The 25138-nt window shown below is 40.9% G+C and overlaps 1 protein-coding gene across 1 annotated transcript in view; it reads left to right on the forward strand.

Annotated features, from left to right (window-relative positions):
* Positions 1–3522, forward strand: part of LOC127571751 (inner ear-specific collagen-like) — a 52407-nt gene extending 48885 nt beyond the window's left edge. The window contains exons 6-7 of the mRNA XM_052018424.1: positions 914–994; positions 1963–3522. Coding sequence (XP_051874384.1) covers positions 914–994; positions 1963–3017 — 1136 coding nt within the window. The 3' untranslated portion in view covers positions 3018–3522. The remainder of the gene's footprint in view (positions 1–913; positions 995–1962) is intronic.
* The last annotated feature ends 21616 nt before the right edge of the window (positions 3523–25138 follow it).

Below are 25138 nucleotides of genomic sequence, written 5' to 3' on the forward strand. Positions count from 1 at the left end.
ACCTGAGTAAGAAGTAAACATTCCATCTATAATACATTGTATGAAAGTCACGTATTTCACCTTTCTGTTTCCTCATTAATTCCAAATGTAACTGGTTTCCTCATTAATTCCAAATGTAACTGGCATAAATACCATAAATTTCCAATCCATATTAACAAAAAGGAGAATTTATGATTCCTTACAAATTGATCATTTGAATTCATTAATGTTACTAGGATGAGTAGTTCCCTTTAATAACTTGTATTGACCTTGGGAAAGCCACATTGAGGCATAAGAACATAAAAAAATAGAAGCAGGACAGAGGACTTCTGGTTACTCATACTGGCTCCACCATTCAATAAGATCATAGCTGATCTTTTATCTTTACACTAACCAATGTTCCATGATCCCCTTAATATATAAGTATCAATCTCTGCCTTGAATATAATGACTGAGCCTCCTTCGCGTTCCTCTTCTCACCTTTCCATGAGTGACCAGTCCATGACTTTGAGGCTCTGATCTCTGTTTCAAGACACCCCAGCCAAAGGGAACATCCACACTGCATCTTTCCTGTCAAACAACACAGACAGTTTGCATCTTCAATTAAATTACTTCTCATTCTTAGAAACTCAATTGAATATAGGTTCAGTTTGCTTAATCTCTTCTCATACAACAAACCTGTCATCTCAGGAATCAATCCGGTGAACCTTTGCTGCATTCCTTCTATTGCAAGTATATTCTTCCTTAGGTAGGGAGATTGGAACTGTACACGGTCTTCCAGATTTGATCCACTTACCCATAATTCTGTTCACAAAGCTCACATATTCCTTTGCATTTCAACATTTTTCGGGCAAAAGCCATCAGAAACTGAATTTGAGCCTCTGAAATTTTGGTATGTGCTATTTTATGTTGATTTGCTTGTTTTTAATTGCAGGGCAGAAAGGAGCTCGAGGACCAAGGGGCATGATGGGACTCAAGGGGATTCGAGGACGTCGGGGCTTTCAAGGCCGCAGAGGTATGTCACTGAAATGTCTAATCTTACATATGGATGTCAACCCAAGTGGAACTCAGGAGATGTCAGCACCTTCAAGAGGAAGTTAAACGTGACTGTTTAACCAACCTGTCCTCAAATAAAATATTGACCCACTAGTAAAAGAGCACATTAGCTCTACGTTTTATCTGGGCTAGGGGAAAGTGCAAACATATCGAGTGAGAAGGATGTCTGGAGCAGGTTAAATCTGTTATTGACAGTAATTTGTGCAAATGAGTGGTCAGTGTATGGAAATGTAAGTCTTGACATGGAATAACTAACAGAGAAATATTTGATAAAATGGAGTCCTTCTGTCACTTGGGTATAAACTTTGGGAGCTCGGTGTAAATGACTCCACTGTTCCTTCAGGGCTTTGTTGATATTGCACAAAAGGATATCAAGTGGATCCTTTCAGAAATTACTCATACATGTACATGGCACAAAGGTAGAGAGGACTAAATGCCAGTTGGCAATGAAGAGCTGCACTTATATCATGAGTTTTATGAGTATAGTACTGCAATATTTTTTCTCTATCCCATGGTTCCTTCTTTCTCAGTGGATGGTTCAATTTCTGATGAACAGTCATTGACCTTAAATGTTAACTCTGTTTCTCTCTCCACAGATGCTTCTTGGTCTGTTAAGTATTTCTAGCACCTTTTGTTTTTATCTCAGATTTACACTATCTGCATATTTTTTGCTTTTCAATTTAGTGGTCAATTTCTTATACTTGTTCATGACCCCAGTCATCCAATATCTTTTTCCTGTTCTCTTAGAATTTAAGTTTGAGGGTTATAGTCGGTTGGAAATTTTTTGAATACAGCCTATTGACAATTAAGCAACCCTTTAACAAGATAATTTACTTGTCTTTAGAGAATTTATAAAATTAAACAAAGTCACTTTCTGAATATCTGTGAATATCTTTTATTATTTATCTTTTCAATTTTTGATTTTAGGTCTAAGGGGTAACCCCGGTGCTAATGGACTCCCAGGTCTTAAGGGAAATGCAGGTGTGCCTGGTCAGTGTCCAGCTGACTGCCGTAGCGCAAAAGGAGAAAAAGGACAGAAAGGAGATACAGGTTTCCGTGGTCCAAAGGGAGATATGGGTGAACTTGGAATGGCTGGGGAACCCGGCCTCAAAGGTGAACCAGGAAGCACTGGACTGAAAGGAGACAAAGGTGATGAAGGAGTGAAAGGTAGCCGAGGGGATCCAGGTATTTGTGACTGTGCGGATGGAGAAAAAGGTGAACGTGGCAATACTGGACCAATTGGACCTAGAGGAGCCAAAGGAGATCGAGGGCCAATGGGTGAGCAGGGAAAGACTGGTGAAAAAGGAGTCAAAGGTGATCAGGGAAAAGAGGGTGAAGAGGGACCTCCTGGGCCATGTGTTCCTACCATCCAATCAGCTTTCTCTGCTGGGCGAAGTGCTGAAGATGGGTTACCAAATCCATTTTTCCCAATACCATTTACCATAATCTTCTACAACAACCAGGGGCATTTCAATCCTGCAGTTGGAGTTTACATAGCCCCAGTTAATGGAACATATCTATTTAGTTATCATTTGTCAATACTGACAAATCCTGTTAAATTGGGACTATTTAAAAATCGTAAATTAATTATCAAAACAGCTAACAGAGCTACCCAGGATCAGGCTTCCCAAACTGTGATAATACATCTTGTTGCAGGGGACAAGATATGGTTACAAGTGAAGGATTCTAGTTTCAATGGCATGTACGCAGATCAGGATACTGACAGCACGTTCAGCGGCTTTCTCCTTTATCCTGATTCCTGTTACCCACTAATTTCCAGGGGTATATTCCCAGCCATTTTTGAAGATGCTTCTAATTACTACAATCCCTATTTCGATGATGAAAACCCAACACCTCCTGCAGATGATGGCTCAGGTTCTGGTTCTGGCTCCAGGAACAGCTATGATTCTGGTTCCAGTTCTAGTTCAGCACTTGATTCATTTGAGCCCAGTCCTCCTAATGCCAGTGAAGCCCCATCATAGAGGCAAAAAAACTTTAAATCCCACAGAATGCAAAGTGAAAACTCATGCCCACCAACTTCAAGCCTGTAATGACTACTTGCAGTCGTATTTTCAGCTATAATCACCAATTAGGCTAACTAGTTCACAAAGGAAGCATCCAAAATATTGATTTAAATATGCTGTAAAATCATGAGCCAAGGCTTGTAGTTTTTTCATTATGCTATATTGCAAACAAACCATTATTGCCATTTGCTAACTAGGAATGAAAACAGTAATTCTTTCTTTTCCCTCTGAAGTCTGGCAACTTTATTTTCTCTTTCATATTCGTAAATTTATAAATCTAAAGAAAGTCACATTTCAGGTATGTTGACTGATGCCTTAACGGTTGGTTCCCTTTTATGATTACACTCACATACTACTTTTTGGAGCAGGCATTTTCTTCACTAACCATACATGTTTAGCTGTTAACTGAAGGTGTCAGTGGGTGAAAGTCATAAGCTCTGGACCAAATGCTCCATCAAAATGTACCAACTGCGTCATGTGGGTAGGAAGTGTGATTCAGACACTGCTCAGCCTACCTGGGACATGTTTCTTTAAGAAAATGTACCAATTAGAATAAAATTCTGAAAATTATGTTTGTGTCATTTTCTGTTTCTTGCAGACTAACTAGCTCCATTTTTCATTTGTTAATCATATTGACTCGAAACTTGCAATGTCGTCAGACACTCGTCAGATATGATCAAATCAAATTCCACTGTCCAGTTCAAGTTACTGTGTTCAATTCAGATTCCTCTGTTTTCTATTCTAATCAAGGGGTTGGAACACAGGAATATGATAGACTGGAAGAACATTCAGATTTTAGTTGCACAAACTCAGATTTCAAAGCAGATCTTACAGTTTACTATCAATATCCTACAGTTGCTTTACTCACAGATAACTGATGTTATCATTATTGATTATCCCTCTGAGAGGTCATTCCAAATATTCACTGACTCAGTGAATGAGCAAGTGAGTCTGCTCAGCGCTCCCAGCTCTACTCGGCTTGATCCAGCCCCCAATTGTTGCGGCCCAAGGGGTGAGGGGAAGGTGGGGGGGTTAGTGGGGAGAGAATACATGCACAAATGCCTCATTCTCACCTGGCAGAAGATGTCTACAGCCCTGCAGCAACTGGCAGGTACATCCCCATCCATCCCGACGGTCTCCCACATGCTCGTTCGTGTGTACAGGCCGTCCATAAGCCGGGTGTTTGTAACCCAGGGAGGACCTATACATGGATACAGTGCAAACACCATGCACATGCTTAAGGTTACACAACACAATGACGATAACTTGCATTTATTATAGCACCTCTAATATACTAAAACACTCCAACTCAGTTCACAAGAACATTGTCAAACACAGTTTAATACAGAGCCACATCACTGCTATTAGCGAGGCAACCAAAAGCTTGGTTAAAGTAATATTTAAGTAGGAAAGAGAATGAGAGTGGAGTGGAGATCAAAAGAGAATTTCTGAAGCCTAGGGCTTCAGCAGGTGAAGCTACGGTCACCAATGGTGGGGCAATTAAACTTGGGGATTTACAGGATATTTTGGAGAGTCATATGGCAGGTTAGACAGAAGGGAAGGAGCAAATCCATGGAAGGATTTAAAAACAAGTATGAGAATTTTAAAATTGGGGCTTCTCATTCTTTATTCTGCTATGCAATCTTTCCTGCTTATGGTTCCCATGTTGTTCACTGCTGAATGCTAGTCCCTGCCAGTGCTTTCACGCTTGGCCCTCTGAATACTGGTGTTGCGCATGGTGAATCTGCTTAGGCTAGGTCCTGGCTGGTGCTGTTGGCATTCTAGTTCTAATTCCTACTGTGCTGCTCTTGTTTTCTGCTATTAAATGCTGGTTTATGCAGGTCTGCTGCTACTGTCCCTTTGAGTAATGGTCCCTGATGATATTCCCCATGCTCCCTCCGCTGCAGGACAGTGATTTCTGTCGGTGCAGCTTCAGAACATAAGGACATGAGAAACAAGAGTAGGAAAAGGTCATGTGGTTCTTCTAGCCTGTGCTGCCATTCATCAGGATCGTGGTTGATCTTCTACCTCTCTTCCATTTTCCAGTACTATTCCCATATTTCTCAATTTCCTTAATGCCCAGAAATCTATCAAATTCTGTTTTGAATGAACATAATTGACCGAGCTTACACAGCAATCTTGGAAAGAGAATTCCAAAGGTTCACCACCCTCTAAGTAAAGAAATTCCTCCCCTTTCCAGTCCTAAATAGCCTATCTGTTATTTACAAACTGTGCCCTCTGGTCTTACACTTTCCAGTCAAGGGAAACATCCTCCTTTCACCTAGCCTGTCAAACCCAAGCAGATGTTGTTTGTTGCTGATGCTCATTCTCACGCCCACTGAGTGATGGTTCCTTCTGATTATCACTTTCTTTCTAATTAAATACTGGTTTCTGCCAGTTAACTCCCTCTTCCACAGAATGCTGGTACCTGCTTATTTCAACTCTCTCTTCCAGAGAATTCTAGTTCCTGCTCTGTCTTTCCACTTTGTAAGATTTCTTAAAGTCCAAGTTGTTATTTATGAAGTGGATAATGATCTATGTTCCTTAATGTGGCATCTATAAATCTGCAAAAGATCTTGACAGGGATTTTCCGCCCCATGGGTCTTGACAAGCAACATTAGATCTTGCAAGAAAAGTGCTTGCTTCCCAGGTGGTAGTCTTGACTCCTTGATATTGACCTAATCCTCCTTGCCCAGATCATTGGAAGAACAAAGCTCACTGGACAGTTGTCTCCTAGAAGAATAAGATACCATCACAATCATCAACTGACTGAATATAAACCTGCACTTGGAACATTGTAAAGTGACTGCTACAGCATTTCAAGTTCAGGATCAAATTTAATGGCAGCTTACTAAACAGGCCAAGGTTACCACAGAGATTATCACAAGATCACAAGACAAGGGAGCAGAAGTAGGCCATTCGGCCCATCGAGTCTGCTCCAAGGAAAAGGGAAAAAAGAAAAAAAAAGAGAAATTGGGGGGGGGGCACAGAAAAACACACTATTCTAACCCCAATTTCCGGCCTTATCCCTATATCCCTTGATACCCTCTCTATCACACTCTATGGCACTGTGAGCTACATTTTCATCCAGATAATTCAAATACTACATAGCCTTCATGCAGCCAACAATAAAAAATAATCTAGCAATGAGCCAGAAAATATGCATATTTAAATATATTTACAGAGGAAAAACATTTAAAGCCAGAGAAATGAGCCTCTTGGTACTAAGCCTTAGAAGTAATAATTTGAGTGCTCATTGGAGAGATTCCCAATGTCTGAATGTTGTTTGAATAGTAGGCTGTTCAGTAGCTGACTTCAGTGTTGCCTCATAACAATAAGCTACTGTACAAAGTGTTAGTGTTCCTAAAAAAAATCAGCATTTGAAGATTGAGCCTGTTCATCCTCATCAGAGGTCATTGGTTAGTGTATATTTTCCAGCATTTTTTAATCTTGCTTATTTTAAATGCCATCAGTATAAGGTCTGAAGCCAAGACTCTAAAGCCAAAGGAACTTTTCTGCTATTCTGTCCAATACAGGACGCCCCTAGGTTAGAAATGCCCGACGTTATGCTCACCTCCTACATATGAATGAGCTCCCATAATATTAAATTCAAAATCTGATATCTGTACCTACATTTGTTCCTACAAACGTTCGAACTTGTTTCCCTTTTAGTAATTGTTCTTCCTTATCAGTCATGTGCTTTTGATGCTATTCATTATAATACTGTGGAGGTATGGTTACCATATCGAGTGATTTTTGTGTATTTTCTGACTTATGGACAAAATCGACTTATGGGCATCTGTGAAAACAGAACTCATTTCTTACCAGGAATGGCTTGTAGTTTCCTGAATATAACAAGTGCTGTTGCTCACTAGACCTCCATGGCTTTATTAGTACATCCTCCTCAAACTAACTCTCCAAATCTACCTTAAAGCATTCTACCTTGAAACTGCCTATTCTGGACACCACACTTTAAAGGAGTTATTTGGGTGTAGAATGGATTTACTAAAGTAGTACCAGGGATACATAGCTACAGTTTTATTTTTGTTATTAACGAATGTGAATGCCACTGTTAAGGGGCACATTTATTGTCCATTTCTAATTGCCTCCCAAACCTATGGGCTTACTAGGCAATCAACCCCACATTTGGTGATCTGCTATCATATAGCGTCCATACCATGTAAGGGTGCCAGATTTCCTCTCTTGAAAGTTATTAATGAATCTTTTTTTCTTTGACAAAATGTTTCTTTCATTATCACTGTTACAGATATTGGTCTTTTATTCCAGATTTATTTAATTATTAAATTCAAATTGCCCAGCTTCCATGGTAGATTCAAACATATCATAGGATCAATAATCCTGCTCTCTAAATACTAGTCCAGGAAATTATCCACAATGCTACTGTATCTCATTGGAGGGATTAGGGAAGACTGAAGGAAGGGGAGGAGAAAGATGTAGCAGGAAGTGATGTGTTGGAAGAGATTTTAAGGATTGTGGCTCATGTCAGGAGAGAGAGGGTGCAATAGTGGATGAGAGTTGGGGAATAGGACCGGAGTATAATTTCCTTGATTCAGTTACATCTCTATCAGAAGATTGAAGTAACTCATATTCCAGAGACCTGAGAGCATAAATATTTGACAAGACAAAATTTAGGATGTCACCATGTCAGAGATACTTGGCTAGAAATTTGTTCTCACAAGTCCAAAAATAAAAACATGTGTTACATTGTTGAAAATTGGGATAACTTGGAGAAAAGGAATTTTACATATATTTCTGGGTGCCTGGGTAACTCATCCCCTTTTTAGATAAGATTTTAGTTCTTTCTCCTCCACCATAAACCTTTTTCCCTTCCCCACCCCATAGTGACATCAATAGTAATGCCATCCACAAACTTCATCTGTAATGAGATTTGCCACCCTCTCTGATCTGAAGACAGACAATCTTACTAAACAACCAGGGTTTAGTGACCCTGTTTCCCATGAAACCATGCTAATTATAGGGCCAACACTCAAAGTTCACTCTTAGTCTTCACTGAGATCTCTGACCTACAACCTCACATGTGCACCTTGGCTGGTTTCCCCTTGGAGATCAGGATCATGGGCACTATCAGACTCAGGCTGATTCTGGTCTGCTGCTGATCTCTGCCTCATTTCACTGATGCATTTGGGAGAGCAATCAAATTCCATATTCAAGGAGATAAGGCTTCATCTATTTTTCTTTCTTTCATGCCTCAACTGGAGTAGAAATGCCCTTCTGAAAATCAAAAAACCTGCACATGCTGGAAGCCCAAAACAAAAAAAAAAGAAAATGCTGGAAATACTCAGCAGACAGGCTTCATCTGTTGGAAGAGAAACAGAGGCAATGTTTCAGGTCAGAGATCTGAACGTTTCAGAAACCTGAAATGTTGACTCTGTTTCTCTTCGTATAGATGCGGTCTGACTTGCTGAATATTTCCAGGAATGCCCTTTTTTCTGTATTGCCGGCTTCTCCAAATTTGCAGGGACTCAAAAACAGAGGTCTCCCTACCAAATTCCTAACAAAAGCACATGGCTGTAGTCCTGGGTGGTCCCCATGAACAAAGAGCATGCCTCCTACAGATTCTGTTGTTTACCAAGGTCTTTCGCACTGTTTGGGAACATTCTCCTTCCTGTTATGGATTGTTAGACAACTTTAATCAGGAATTATAGGGGTAGCAGTCAGTAATACAAGCAAGAACTCATATCTCAAAGTCGAGTTTATTGTCAGATGCACAAGTTAATTTATGCACAGGTGCAATGAAAAACTTACAGCAGCACCACAGGCACATATGCAGCATTCACAAGATATCTTTATTAGTCACATGTACATCAAAGCACACAGTGAAATGCAGCTTTTGCATAGAGTGTTCTGGGGGCAGCCCACAAGTGTCACCATTCTTCTAGCGCCAACATAGCATGCCCACAACTTCCTAACCCAAACGTCTTTGGAATGTGGGAGGAAACCGGAGCACCCAGAGGAAACTCACACAGCCACAGGGAGAATGTACAAACTCCTTACAGACAGCGGCGGGAATTGAACCCGGGTTGCTGGCACTGTAAAGCGTTACGCTAACCGCTATACTACCATGCCTGCCCAGAAAAACATAAGTTAAACATAGTCTTCAAACTAGGGCTGACCATGGATAGGAAGGATGCAATTAAGCTGGAGAATATGCAGAAAAGATTCACAAGAATGTTGCCTGGACTGGAGGGCTTAAGTTATGAGAGACTGGATAGGCTGGGACTGTTTTCCCAGGAGTGAAGGTGGCTGAGGGGTAACATTATAGAAGTTTATAAAATCATCGGGGCATAGATAAGGTGAATGATCACAGTCTTCTTCCCAGGGTGGGGAAGTCTAAAACTAGAGGGCACAGGTTTGAGGCTTGAGGTGAGAGGGGAAAGATTTAAAGGGGACCTGAGAGGCAAGTTTTTCACTCAAAAGGTGGTGGGTATATGGAATGAGCTGCCAGAGGAAGTGGTAGAGGTGGGTACAATTACAACACTTTAAAGACATTTGGACAACTACATGAATAGGAAAGGTTTGGAGGGATATGGGCCAAACACAGGCAAATGGGACTAGTGCAGGAAGACACCTTGGTTGGCATGGATGAGTTGAGCTGAAGGGCCTGTTTGCGTGCTGTATAAGTCTATAACTCTATGCGAGGACAACACTATCTGTGAAAAGAACAGGCTACTGTCTCACAGTGGGAGTCCACCTAAGAGTTATAATATGAAACTAACATGACCATGAGATTTTCTCATATACAAACAGACAGTTGAGCTAGATTAATTAGTCTACATCAAATCAGACATCCTCACTTAAGATATTTTGAACCATTGTGACTGATATCACAGAAGGTTCCAGACTGGTTATTTCACTACTTCCCCCATCAAACATGTTGATAGGCAGATTTATTCTGTCAATCAATATTTAGGGTGTTTGTGTATCCAGTCAGCCCTCTCAACGCTAATTTGGGATGTCTGGGGTTTTTGTCCTCAGAACCTTTTAGAATATTGATGTGAATATTGATTGTCTCAACAAAGGTACTTGATGGTCTTGTCAGTTAAGATATGCTCTCAATATGTAATTCTATGGAACCATTTGCCTACTCTCGAAATATTGAATTAAATGATGCAATTGTAACTGCATTCAATCAGCTACTGTTATTGTTGTTCTTGAAGAGTATAGTTTCTCCCAGGAGATTCCTTCACCATTTCTCTTGCATGTCTACTTGTGCTGAATAAAGACGTGTTACATCTACAGCTCTGGTCTCTGTGTGGCTCATTCAAAGTCACAACACTCCCCAATTTCCATCAATACAGAATCCATTTATTCCATAGTAACATTCCACAGTGGCTGAAGGAGGGGTATTTGCATTATGGTATGTTAGCTTAAAAGATTCAAAAATTGCACCTGCTGTACTCAATGTTGAGAACTGTGAGCATTTGCGCAACATCAGTGGGGAACACAGCACTGATACCAGCAACATGAGTTTCACCATATTGTTGCACAGGCAAAAATTGAGAAGTTATTAAAGTTCTTTCTCTATATGGACGTTTACAAACAACATTAGAGTATCCACATGCTGTTTTGACACCAAGTGAAAATATAGAGCGACACGTGTATCACTCTATTTTGGTTATTGCTTTAATCTTGGCCTCCCAAGTGAAATTATTTTGCAGATATTTATCCTAAAATCAACATCACAATGCCAGATTACATGAACATTATCACAATGCAGTTTACAGGAGCTCGCTATGAAGAAATTGCTTCTTACATTTTCTAAATTACGGCAATAATTGTGCTTCATAGTTTGGGATAACTAATACAATGAAGAAAGATTTAGAAATTCAGATCTTTCTTATGGAACCATCAGAGGGAGAAATAGAATGTGAGGATTGGAGCCTTATTCAGAAAAGAATGGGAACAGGGAAGAAGGAGAAAGGGAGACTGAGGAGTGCATGGGCCTGCACTGTACCCATGAGCAGAGGCAACCTTGTTGTTTCCAGTTTGCAAATGCAGTTGACCCACTGGTTATCAATGAAAAGGAATATTTTGAGATGCTTATAGGCATTATTCAGCTTGTAGACACAAATTTCTGGCCAGTAACTGGTCAGCAACAAGGGTTACTGTTTAAAAAACAGCGGATGGTTTTAGGATTTCTTATTAGACTTGGGCTAATATTTATCTGCAAGATTGTTCCTGAGCAGGATACTGTCGTAATTTAGAAAACATAAGAAGCAATCTCTTCAGAGCCAACTCCCCTAAACAGGAATAAGCCCAGAGTTATTATTCAGTTACAGTGCTGAAAATTACTGTATTCTGAAACATCTCACCGGACTATAAAGGGTTCCTTATTGGAGGAATGCAAAAAACATTTTGAGCCTGAAGATGTACGAAAGGGATTACATGCAAATCCCTCCATCACACCCTCACCTATGAATACACTAATGAGATTTATCTTTGTAGTTTAGGCAATGAATTCCTGCAAACCCAACATCCAGCCTAGAATTTCCCTTTCTGTTTCAAGTTAAAACTGTGTATGTTTGTGTGTGTGTGTGTGTGTGTGTGTGTGTGTGTGTGTGTGTGTGTGTGTGTGTGTGTGTGTGTGTGTGTGTGTGAGAGAGAGAGAGAGAGAGAGAGAGAGAGAGACTTGAACACTATTTTAAAAGCCCTGTGAAGATCCCAGTCTTCTAATGTGAGATTCCCAGAGAAACATTTGCAACACAAATGAAAATCCTGCCAGAAAGTCAGACCGAATTTCCTATCAGGTTTCAAGAAGCCCAGAGATGTTACTCCAGTTAGTCTGTTTTCAAGTGAGTGACGCTTTTTCTGTTTCAGCATTGTGAGAAGGAATTTCTAGGGTCCTGACCCTAAAATCTGAAATGATGATCCAGGTTCCTCCCCTCAACTAAAGCTAGATGTTATTTGCCTTGTACTTTTTTTCTGTGAAAGACCTCAATGAGTTGTGCATCTCTAGAAACAACCTTCATGATTCTGCTATGTGCAGTCTTATTAATAGGACTATACTACTTACAAGCATGGGTGTATATTTTTCTACTGTACTATGATGAAATCCGCATTATATCTTACTTTTCTTTGGACTTACCACCTTCAGAGACCACTTCCCAGCAGCATTCACAGTCTTTCTGTACGTCAACAGCGCATGACTCATTGGTTTCAATTGCACCACTTCAAGATTGACTGGTTGCTTCAGTCGGACATTGTATGTTGCTCCTGAATATGTTAAAATGCCAATGGTTGCCCTTGCACTGACCTCTTGATGTGAAAAGACTATTAACTTCCTATCACAGACTGACCTCATCCTGTCCAGTGTGATCAAATGGTGCTCTGAATCAGACTCTGTCTCTGTCCCATCTCAGCCACTCCATGGACTTTTAATGTCCTCATTGTGCTCTGTTCATAAAAATTGTTTTTCATCCACATTATATGCAGGGCATTTCTTTTGTTGCACTCATGTGTCTGTTCACAATACTGGTAACATCTAAGCTACTTTGGCAGCAACTTCTGCTGATAGTTTGACAACTACTTGGCTAAAGTCTGGTGAAGTCTGTTTCACCTCAAACTCCACATCTGGTGACAGTTCATTAGTTTTCAAATTTTTTGGAGCTAGAATGCTCAGAAATCACCCATTCATTGACAGTGATTTGCAAGTTCAAGAGGCAATGTACTAGATATGATCTCCCTGAGGAACAAATTACAGACATTTCTTCTTTCTAAACAGTCCCTTGGGATCGAGGATGATTTGCTTTCACTCCATTCTGTGGGTTCTTGAGAAATACTGATGAAGCTAATATTGAAACTGCAAACTCTTCCACAGGAGAGACAGTAGGAACCTGACAGGGCTGGTGGGTGAGTAGTTCGTGTGGTGGTGTCTTCTTCCACCACTTAAGCAAAGCTTCTGTGTGCTCCCCATGCGTGGACTTGAGGTTCTCAATACCATCCTGAATGCTCCTTTTACATTTTGAGCAGCGGTGGGTCAAGGATTCAGAGGAGTCAGTGGGGACATTATGTTTCTTCAAGAAGGCTTTGTGCAATTCCTTGTATCCTTTCCTCTGTCCACCTTGGTATTCTCTTCATAGGCCACAGTCCACAGCAGACAATGTTGTAAGCTTCTTAATGGACCAGCAGAGACAATATCAGAAATGCTAAGCTCAGGTGACTAAGGAAGAAAGAATTTGCATTTCACTTGACTGAGATGCTGTGAGTTTCATTTTGCCTTGCAATAAATCCTATTCCATCAATTAAATAGCCACATTTTTAACTAAACTCCCATTTCAACAATACAAAGTCCATTTCTCACCCACTAAATCAGGGATAGGTAGAGTGAGAGCTGAAATTGCCTGAAGTTTACTGGTGGCACCTTCTGAGCCTTTCTTTTATTTTGTGTTTTTGTTCTTTCCCTTCCTCCTGCTGAGATTATTAGAAACTACAGTGATCATCGCTTCAACTAGGCCCTTCCATGCTCTCTCTCACACATGCCGCTCACACCCTCAATTCTCCCACTGGCCACCTTCTGTAAAATACACCTACACTAGCTGTAGTTTGCAGTTGCCAATTAACGTACCAACCCCTGTGTCATTGGTATGTGGGAAGAAACCGGAGCACTCGGGGGAAATTCATAGGAGAACATGCGAACTCCACAGAGCAAGGTTAAAATGATACTGGGGTCACAGGAAGTGTGAGACAATTGCACTACCTGCAGCATCACTGTGCCTGTCTCTGCTGGCCTACTCTTGCCTCTGCTCATGTGCAGAGCTGAACAAACTGACTCTCCAGGAGTTGGGTTATGAGACTAGTCTTTAGCAGGTGTGCAACAGGCAAGGCCAGGGGCAGACCCTCGCTTTCAGTCAAAACTGGGAGGCATACATTAAAGTTTTGAAAAATCTCTGATATCCAAAGACATTTAAAAACATTTAAAAGATTGCTATCCACAACTGAAAAATAAAATTTACTAAAAAATAAAATTCATTAAACATAAATAAATAATAAGAAAATAATATTTTCTTCCTTCTAATCTTAAGGTTGGAAACCTTGTCCAGAAGCTTTGGGACTCCACTCCCACACCACATTCTGGCTGGCATCAGGTTGCATCGGGTTGCAAAGGTAGATTCCTCAGTGTAGTGGGGATTCTCCCTCTACATCCTACACCACAAATTGGCTTGCAGAGGTGGACTCCTCATGAAGACCAGCAATGGAGGAAAGGAACAGATCTGCCTCTCAACTCATCACGCTTACAGGCAGGTCCCCACTTGGACATCCTTATCTGGGAGTAGCTAAGTGCCAGCAATTCCCTTTGGAATTGACACAGGTAGTTTGATTCAATTCATTGAGCAGTGGGGCAAGCTTAAGGGGCAATGTGGTCTACTCCTGCACTTACTTTTTATGTTCTCATGTAAACTTAAGATGCCTGCCATTGGAGGCCTTTGAGGTTGAGGTGTCCATTGCTTGATAGTAGCTGAAACCCTTCATCAGTAAATGAAAATCAAAAAAACTGCAGGTCCTGGAAATTTGAACTGAAAACAGAAGATGCTGGAAACACTCAGCAGGTCAGGCTGCATCTGTGCAAGGGGACCCTGTGCAGACCTATCTGTCTGTGGTTTCCTGCATGGTACCAAAGAAGAACAACATAAGCTTGAGGAACAGGACTTTAGTCATCTCATCGTTCATTGGAACAAGTAGCATTCTTCCAGATTAATAATGAATTCAACAATTTCAGGTAACTAGCTTTCTCTGTTTGTATTAGAACCAATCAGGTCAGTTGTAGGTCATCCATCTGTAATATTTGTTTAGTTTTTCTCTCTCTATTGAATCTGCCTTAACTGCTGAACATTACCAAAGGTTCTGAACTGCACTTCAGAGTTTTTCAGTGTCCCTTTGTTTGTTTTCTCTCTCTCTAATCTCCCTCACTAATCTATCAACTAGGTGGCTTCATCAACATAACAGTCATATCCCAGTCTATCAGAGATATTCCCCACATCCTATTCATCCCTCCACATCCCCTCTGCATTTTAAAACTAACTCACTTTCTCTCTTTCCCAGTTCTGTGAAGGGCGTTTGACCTGAAACATTAGCTCTTTTTATCTTTCCACAGATGCTGCCTGACCTGCTAAGGGTTTCCAACATTTTTGGTTTTTATTTCAGAAGCCATTCATCATTTTGAATAATTAGATCACTCCTAAGTTATCTATATTCAGGGGATACCAATCTCTTTTCCAAGTTCAATTCTTTTTGCCTTGGTATAATTTTAGTATCAGGTATCTGCTGGCCAGGACAGTTATAATGCTTCATTTAAGAGGTGTTAGTTAAACTGAGATCCTGTATGCCCTCCAAGGTGAACATGAAATGTCCCAAGGCACCACTTGAATAATAACAGCACTCTTCATGGTGTCCTGACCAATATTTATTCCTAAAACATTTTAACAGGTTATTATTTCCTTGCTGTTTAGAGGAACTTGATTTGTACAAGTTGTCTGCTGCATTTCTTACACTTCAAGAGTGTATCAGTGTCTGCAGGGTACAATATAAATCCAAGCTTTTGTTTATAACAAATACTTGGATGTAGACAGGAATGCTTTATTGAATGAAGCACTGTTTATATTGCAGCTAATTCAAAATAGAAGAATACAGGGATAGCCACAGGGCATCCTTGAGTGCAAATAACCATTAACCACACTTACAAGAGTTTAGTATAAAATGACTGAGATAGCCATTGTATTTAGAGAGGAACTAGGCTAGGAGTGTCTCCAGCACAACAAATCTATTCTCCAGAACAGGTAATCTGTCTTTGATTTGTAGTATATTGAAAATTATTTTCTTGAATTAAACATTTATAGAATTTATAGATCATTACAGCACAGTACAGGCCCTTTGGCCCACGATGTTATGCTGACATTTTATCCTGCTCTAATATCTATTTAACCCTTTCCTCCCACATAGCCCCCCTTTTTTCCATCATTCATGTGGTTATCCAAGAGTCTCCTAAATGTCCCTAATGTATCTGCCCCCATAACTTCTGCCAGCAGTGTGTTCCACGCACCCACCACTCTCAGTATAAACAACTTATCTCTGACATGCCCCTTATACCTTCCTCCAATCACCTTAAAATTATGCCCCCTCATATTAGCCATTTTCACCTTGGGAAAAAGTCTCAGAATGTCCACTCGATCTATGCCTCTTATCATCTTGTACACCTCTATCAAGTCACCTCTCATCCTCCTTCTCTCCAGAGAGAAAAGCCCTAGCTCTCTCAATCTATCCTCATAAGACATACCCTCCAATCCAGGCAGCATCCTGGTAAATCTCCTGTGTACCCTCTCTAAAGCTTCCACATCCTTCCTATAATGAGGCGACCAGAACTGAACACAATCCTCCAAGTGTGGTCTAACCAGAGGTCTGTAGAGCTGCGACATTACCTCACAGCTCTTGAACTCAATACCCCGGCTAATGAAGACCAACATACCATACACTTTCTTAGTGTATCGATCTGCACGGCAACCTTGAGGGATCTATGGAAGTGGACCCCAAGATCCCTCTGTTCCTCCACACTGCTAAGTGTCCTGCCATTAACCTTGTATTGTCTTCATAATCGTTCTTCCACACTTTTTCAGGTCGAACACCATCTGCCACTTCTCAGCCCAGCTCTGCAGCCTATCAATATCCTGTTGTAATCGACAGCAACATTCTACACTATCCTCAACACCACCAACCTTTGTGTCATCAGCAAACTTACTAACCCACCCTTCCATATCCTCATCCAAATCATTTATAAAAATCACAAAGAGCAGGTGTCCCAGAACAGGTCCCTGCAGAACACCACTGCTCACCAACCTCCAGGCAGAATGTGCTCCATCTACCACCACCCTCTGTCTTCTATGAGTGAGCCAATTCTGAATCCATACAGCCAAGTTTCCCTGGATCCCATTCCTCCTGACTTTCTGAATGAGCCTTCCATGAGGAACCTTATCAAACAACTTACTAAAATCCATGTAAACCACATCCACTGCTCTACCTTCATCAATGTGCTTCTGTCACATCCTCAAAGAACTCAATCAGGCTCGTGAGGCACGACCTGCCCCTCACAAAGCCATGCTGACTGTCCCTAATCAGCCGATGCTTCTCCAAATGCACATAAATCCTGTCTCTAAGAATCTTCTCCAGTAATTTGTCCACCACTGAAGTAGACTCTCTGGTCTGTAATTCCCAGGGTTATCCCTACTCCCTTTCTTAAACAAAGGAACAACATTTGCCACACTCCAATCAATTGCTCTTTCCTCACTTCTCGTAATAACCTTGGATATATCCCGTCCAGCCCCAGTGACCGATCTATTCTAATGTTTTTCGGAAGTTCCAGTACATCCTCTTTCCTCACGTCGACATGCCCTAGCATATTAGCCTTTGGTACGCTATCCTCACAAACGTCAAGGCCTCTCTCACTGGTGAATACTGAAGCAAAGTATTCATTAAGGACCTCCCCTACCTCTTCCAACTCCAGGCACATGTTTCCTCTTCTATCCCTGATCTGTCCTACCCTCACTGTAGTCATCATCCTATTCTTCACATAACATGTAGCATGTTTTGGGGTTTTCCTTACACCTACTTTTCAAGGCCTTTTCATGCCCCCCTTCTAGCTCTCCTAAGTTCAGTCTTAAGCTCCCTCCTGGCTATCTTGCAACTCTCCAGAGCACTGTTTGATCTAAACCTTAGGTAAGCTTCTTTCTTCCTCTTGACAAGATATTCTATGTCTCTTGTTAACCATGGTTCCTTCACTCTACCATCCTTACCCTGCCTCAGTGGGACAACCTATCCAGAAGCCCAAGCAAGTACTCCCTAAACTATCTCCACATTTGTGCTGTGCACTTCCCCAAGAACATCTGTTCCCAATTTACTCTCCCAAGCTCCTGCCTAATAGCATCATAATTCTCCCTCCCCCAATTAAATACTTTCCCATATTGTCTGCTCCTATCCCTCTCCAAGGCTATGGTAAAGGTAAAGGCATTATGGTCACTGTCTCCAAAATGCTCTCCCACATTTATAAGCTTTTCTATTTCTAGTGTTAGAAATTACAGAATGTACACTCAGGAACTCGACTTTTCAACATTAGCTGAACTGATTTACTGATAAGATGCTTCTCTTTACCTTATCACTATGCTTGGTGAAGCCAGAAAAGATAAGATATTCCATTCAAGAGTTCCAGGAGACCACTTTAACTTTTGATGGTATTTTAAAATGATATCAGATTAGCTGTCTATTATGCCTTGCCAAGCGTTCTTGCCAAAATTGGAAAATTAGGTGAGATATACAATAGCAGTTGATCTGATACTGACTGTTTTATTCTATCAACAGAAATCAAAGTCTGACTCCTTCTCCCACCACTATCCAACCCCACTTGCTCTTAAATTCCAGTGGCAGTGATCTGTGTATTGCTGGGAGTATCATTGAATTAGCTTTTTTTTAAAAAAAAATTTTCTCCTAAATCCATGAAGCTATGAATTCTTTGGTAAACCATAGAGGTAACAAATGCCTTGTTTGATCGTGCAGGAGACAGTACTACTTTCCCTGTTGGAAAAAGCAACAATATAAAAAGCATTCCATTTTTGAACAAAAAGGACTTGTATTCTATCAACATTCAAGCCTTGCTATCCTAGCATATCACAGAGATGGGGGGATTGCTGGAGCCACCTTACTTATGAACCTGAACACCCAGATGTTTAATGACCAAGGTTATCCATTGTCACACTGGTTAGTGGTCGTCTAGAATGGTACAGAGGGGTCCCAATATCAAGTGCATACAGTCAGTCAGGGGTAAGTGCAAGATGAATAAAATTCTGATGAACAAAATTCTGATGCATTGACAAGATCTAGTGGAATCATCTAAGGCTGTGAAGATTGGACAGTTGCCTGAAAGGTCCGCAAAAATATGCCACACCATCCAGCATAGGGAAAGGTTGAAATTCAGAACAAAACAAGTTGTTAGCAGATTGCTGGTCACACCTTTACTCAACCCATTTATGTTCACCCACTGGAATTGTGTCAGGAGTAGTTATGATGTTTAATGTGGAATTTCTACTTTAATGTGTCTGAGCTATTGCTTTGACTTCTCCCCAGCAATAAACCTCTGATGTTAATCAATAATGTTGCATTGGGGTTTTGACAAACTTTTAACGAGCTCCCCTAGCATTGCACACCTGGAATGGATGTGGAGAATTGCTCTAGTAAAGCAGTATTACTGGCAGCTGAGATGCAATTAAAGTAACTTCAATTTAAAAAAAACATAGATGGGGATATTTGTCACACAAAAGCTCAGCATTTGGATATTATTACGTCAATAATGAAGATCACAAGTAAATGGGAAAGGGCCTCTATTTACCCTTACTCCAGTTAGTTGATGGATCATCAAAGCTCTGCAATATTTTTGCAGACTATGGTTCATTTAAAAGATTATTAAAAGAAGCTTTATAATATGGGGTTGTAACCTTGGGTAGGATTTGCTGGTCTTACATTGTCTCCTTATCACAAACAGTAATCCGCTCAGGTTCTGATGCCTGGCAAATACAAATTTGTCCAATTGCTGACCTACTACTATCAGTGTTTCAGTCACTATAATCCAAGATAAAGACTCACCCTCTGACAAACATAAACAGCTGAAGAAGGAAAGGTATTGCCAAAGGATTCTTCTTCCAAACGTTCGTGGTCTTCCATCCCAGGCTGAGGTCGATTGTTTAAGGTACTCTGTAAAAACCTATCCATTTTATTTTAAACCAAACTGCTTAATAAACTGGGGAAATAAGTACTGTGCATGGGATTGAATAATCTTTCTATACTTGTATCAACTTCTTACCTAATATCAATAAAGAAAATAGTTGTGGAAAAAATCTTAAACGTTTAGAGATCTAAAGTGTCCGAAAACATAAGCTTGGTTATGATATGTGATTAACCTGTACAATGCATAGAAAATTTATATTCCCACCTCGTTATCACCATTATGTTGTCCAGCCAGCTCAAAGATGTCATTTATTGCCTTACTGCATATTCATAAGAACCAATTTCATGATATCTAATATTAGTTGATGCTACCTAGTGCCATTTGAGGTTATATCATAGCTCTTATAGGAGAGGTATGCATTTCTTATGGCTGAACATCATGAGGGAGCATGGGTGAAGCAGGCACTCTGTAATGTTTTTACATGGGTCTGGATTTTAGTGCACAAGGTGAAAGTGAGGAGCAACATCCATCATCTGCAGGGATCCATGAAGCCCTCCAATATACAGTAGATGATCAAGTAGCAGTGGTAGGAAGTTGTATTTAAAGTGAACATCATAATTACAGCATCAATGTTCTGGATGCAGTGAGACAAAAGAAGTTTAATGACCTAACACGTGTAGTCAAGGTCAATGGCACCATTAACCCAGCTCTCAATAGCTGCACTACCAGCCTGCCACACTGCTCCATGGAATGCAGCCCGTTTACTGGCCTAAAAACAATCCCTAACATTCATATACCCACCTAACTTTCACAACAATACTCTAAGCTACATATCAACATCATCCACAGCACCTTTCACATGACCGATTGACAAGTAGTGATAGCTGGAATACACAGGGTCTTATTTAGCAGAGCTGGTGTCAATCACTATTGCATAAAGAATTATGTTACGAACAACCAAGTCTGTACGCTTGGTAAGTTGGTTTATTATTGTCATATGTACTGAGGTAAAGTGAAAAACTTGTCTTGCATACCGTTCATGCAGATCAATTCATTATAACAGTGTATTAAGGTGGTACAAGGTAAAACAATAATAGTGTTACAGTACAGAGAAAGTGCAGTGCAGGTAAACAATAAGGTGCAAGGCCATAACAAGGTAGATTGTGAAGTCAAGAGTCCATCTTATCGTACCAAGGAACAGTTCAATGGTCTTATAACAGTGAGATAGATGCTGTCCTTGAACCTAGTGGTACGTGGTTTCAGGCTTTTGTATCTTCTGCCTGATGGGAGGGGGGAGAAGAGAGAATATCTCGGGCGGGTGGGGTCTTTAATTATATTGGCTGCTTTACTGAGGCAGTGAGAAGTGTAGACAGAGTCCGTGGAGGGGAGGTTGGTTTCCATGATGTGCTGAGCTGTGTCCAAAACTCTCTGTAGTTTCTTGCTGTCACAGGCAGAGCAGTTGCCATACCAAGCCATGATGCATCCGGATAGGATGCTTCCTATGGTGCATCAATAAAAATTGGTGAGGATCAAAGGGGACATGCCAAATTTCTTTAGTCTCTTGAGGAAGTAGAGGCGCTGGTGAGCTTTCTTGGCCATGGCGTCAATGTGGTTGGACCAGAACAGGCTATAAGTGATGTTCACTCCCAGGAACTTGAAGCTCTCAATCCTCTCGACCTCAGCACCATTGATATAAACAGAAGCATGTGCACTGCTCCCCCTCCCCCCTCCCTTCCTGAAGTCAATGACCAGCTCTTTTGTTTTGTTGACATTGAGGGAAAAATTGTTGTCATGACACCATGTCACTAAGCTCAATATCTCCTTCCTGTATCTCTTATTTGAGATATGGCCCACTGTGGTGATATCATCTGCAAACGTATAGATGGAATTAGAGCAGAATCTGGCCACGCAGTCGTGAGTATATAGGGAATAGAGGAGGGGGCTGAGGACGCAGCCTTGTGGGGCACCAGTGTTGAGGATAATCATAGCAGAGGTGTTGCTGTCAATCATTATTGTGGTTTGTTGGTCAGGAAATCAAGGATCCAGATGCAAAGGGAGGTGTTGAGTCCCAGGTCTCAGAGTTTGTAAATGAGTTTGCTTGGAATTAATGTATTGAAGGCTGAGCTGTAATCAATAAACAATAGTCTAACGTAGGTGCCTTTACTGTTCAGATGGTCCAGAGATGAGTGAAGAGCCAGGGAGATGGCATCTGCCATACATGTGTTTCGAATTGCAGTGGGTCAAGGTTGTCTGGGAGGCTGGAGTTAATACATGCCATGACCAACCTCTCAAAGCACTTCATGATGTCAGAGCCACCGGATGGTAGTCATTAAGGCACGTTACCTTGGTTTTCTTAGGTATCAGGATAATAGCAGGTGGAAACCTCAGATTGAAGCAGGTTAAAAATATCTGCAAATGCTCTCACCAGCTGATATGTGCAGGATCTACAAACACAGCTACGGACATCGTCCAGGCCAGATGCTTTCTACGGGTTCACTCTCCGGAAGACTAATCTTACGTCTGCAAAAGTGACTGTGAGTTCAGGTGCATCGGAGGCTGTTGGGGTGGGTGGTGACATTCCAATCCCCTTCTGTTCAAAATGTGCATAGAATTTGTTAAGCTCAGTAGGAAGGGATGCGCTGTTATCGGTGATTCTGCCTGACTTCGTTTAGTAGCCCATTATAGCATGTAAGCCCTGCCACAACTAACAGCTGGTCTGGGACTCGATTTTGGACTGATATTGTCTCTTGGCATCCCTGATAGCTTTAATGGAGGTCGTATCTTGATTTCTCATGTAGGTCAGGGTCACCTGAGTTGAATGCCACAGTCCCTGACTTAAGTAGAGAGTGGATCTCCTGGTTCATCCATGGTTTCCGGTTGGGAACAACCACATTGTCCTCTTCAGTGCACAGTCCTCAACACACTGCTGATAAAGTCCGTGACATACTCATCTAAGCTGGCTGCTGACTTTGAACATGGACCAGTCTACTGACTCAAAGCAGTTGTGTAGAAGCTCATCTATTTCTTCTGACCAGCACTGTACAACTTTCTGTAATGATCCTCACATTTCAGCTTCTGATTGTATGCAGGGAGAAGGAGAATAACCTGGTGGTCTGATTTACCTAAGTGTGGGCGGGGGGCTCGATAGGCATCTTTGATGGTCATGTAGCAATGGTCAAGGGTGTTTGGGCCCTGATGGTATAGGAGACATGCTGGTAGTATATTTCCAGTGCATGTATGTGATTCATGCACTATTGTGCAAGCCAATTTGCCAAATAGTGCAAGTGGCAGTAAAGTTGTTCACTCTCAGATGCATTTGAAATCAAATTGGCATCAGATTTGTCAGAGGAACAGTGTGAGACAGCCCACTTGAGTTCTCTTAACATTTAACTTATGACAATTATCAAATGCTTCACCTGGACTTCACATCCAAGCAACTTTGTTTTACAATGGTGCAGACATGATAGTTTTAGAATGAATTATGAGTTCAGATTAAGAAAGTCAGGAATGAAGGAACATTAAGTAATTGAAACTAAGTTTTTCAAGATTATGAAGACCAATCCAGCAAATGTTTCCCTCCAGTGAAGGGTTCAAATCCCAAGTGAAATGAATGAAAAACATGGTGGTCAGAATGAAGGAGAGTGAATATCATCTCCCAAAGGTTAAATAAGTTATGGACGGGTAGTACCAGGAAAGGGTATTGAAATGTGAGAGTGGGCGGAAACATTTGGAAGGGAACTGCCAGCAAGGTGTTCCCCATAGGTCATTCCTGACTTCCATGCAACTGCATTGTTAACACATCTGACCTCCTGCCCTTTTGCTGGCTTCATCCCTGTACCCAGGGATAAACACAAAGACCCTGAGCTGTGTAGGAAGCTACACCATCTGGCATATCTAGTATTACCCCATTCTGAATGGTGTCATCATCTGGAAAAGGATAGTTATTTTGTGCATCTTGTTTTAACTTATATAATGTTATTAATTATTTTATTTTCATTAAATTCATTTGAATAATGTTTTAAAGCTGTTTTGAATACTTTTTAATGTCTTGAATTATTATATGTCTTTAAATTGACTATCAAATACATTAGGAAACAGAGCCAGACGGGCAGCAACACAATCTGGGTCTGGGACCTCAGGCCTCTGCTCATGGGATGGCTGTGATAGGGAGGCTTGGAGCTTGATCCAACTATATGGAGCCACAAAAAGACTGTGTACCCACAGGGATGATGATGGGAGTGGGGAGGTAATCAGTAGGCACAGTATGGGACAAGCATGATCCAGTTCTGCTTCTTAAAGAGAGAATATACAAATGAATTAAGTACATAGTAGAAGAGATGTGGTTGATGGATCTGATAACAAGACAAATTGGTGAAGATGAGGGATACAGTAACAATGGGGGTAGATAGAGTAATCTCCGAAAAGCATCAGGCATGACGGATCCAATGATGTTTTACTGCTCTTACAATTTCCCATATGTTAGAATGTCGTGTCATACTCTAGAATGTTGGAGTGTGCTCCAGAATTCAGTACCTGCACTAGAATTTCGTACTACTCTTAAATCTTGCACCATGCCCCAGAATGTTGCACCTAGCTCTAGAATACTGTCCAATGCTCGACAATACCATGCTTTACTCTAAAATGTCATACTATTCTCTAGAGTGCTGCACTGCAGTCTAGAATGTTACATAAACCTCTGGAATATTGCATCCTCTAGAATGATGTATTCTGCTCTAGAAATCTGTATCCCACTCTAGGATATCATGCCATTATTAGAATGTTATCCCATCCTTTAGAATGTTGTACCATGTTCTTAAATGCCATATTATGACCTAGGATGACCTGCTATCCTCAGAATGATGTACCACGTTGTACTCTAGAAGGCCACACCATTCTCTCGAATATTACACCATACTCTAGGACATTGCAGTATAATCTTCCATGCTCTACTCTGCCCTAGAATATTGTTACATTTTGTTACATTTTCTAAAACGTTGCATCAGGTACTAGAACACCACACCAATCTCCAAAATGTTGCGCCATGCTCTTAAATGTAATACTGTAGTGTAAAATGTTGTGGTATCCTCTATAATATTGTGTTATCCCCTAGAATGTTGTGTTATCCTTCAGAAAGTTGTACTGCGGTTCTGAATGCTGTATCCATCTTTGGATGATCGAATCATATTTTTGAATGTTGTACCATGTTCTGCAACACTATTTCATGTCTTAAAATGTTCTTCTCAATAGTTATCATGTGAATGGGATGTGCTATGTTCCAGAATTTTATCCTGCATTCTCAAACAATGTTTTTTCAAGCATTATCATTCTAGGCTGA

This window comes from Pristis pectinata, chromosome 6, assembly GCF_009764475.1.
Source record: "Pristis pectinata isolate sPriPec2 chromosome 6, sPriPec2.1.pri, whole genome shotgun sequence".
In the NCBI taxonomy this organism is placed as follows: Eukaryota; Metazoa; Chordata; class Chondrichthyes; order Rhinopristiformes; family Pristidae; genus Pristis; species Pristis pectinata.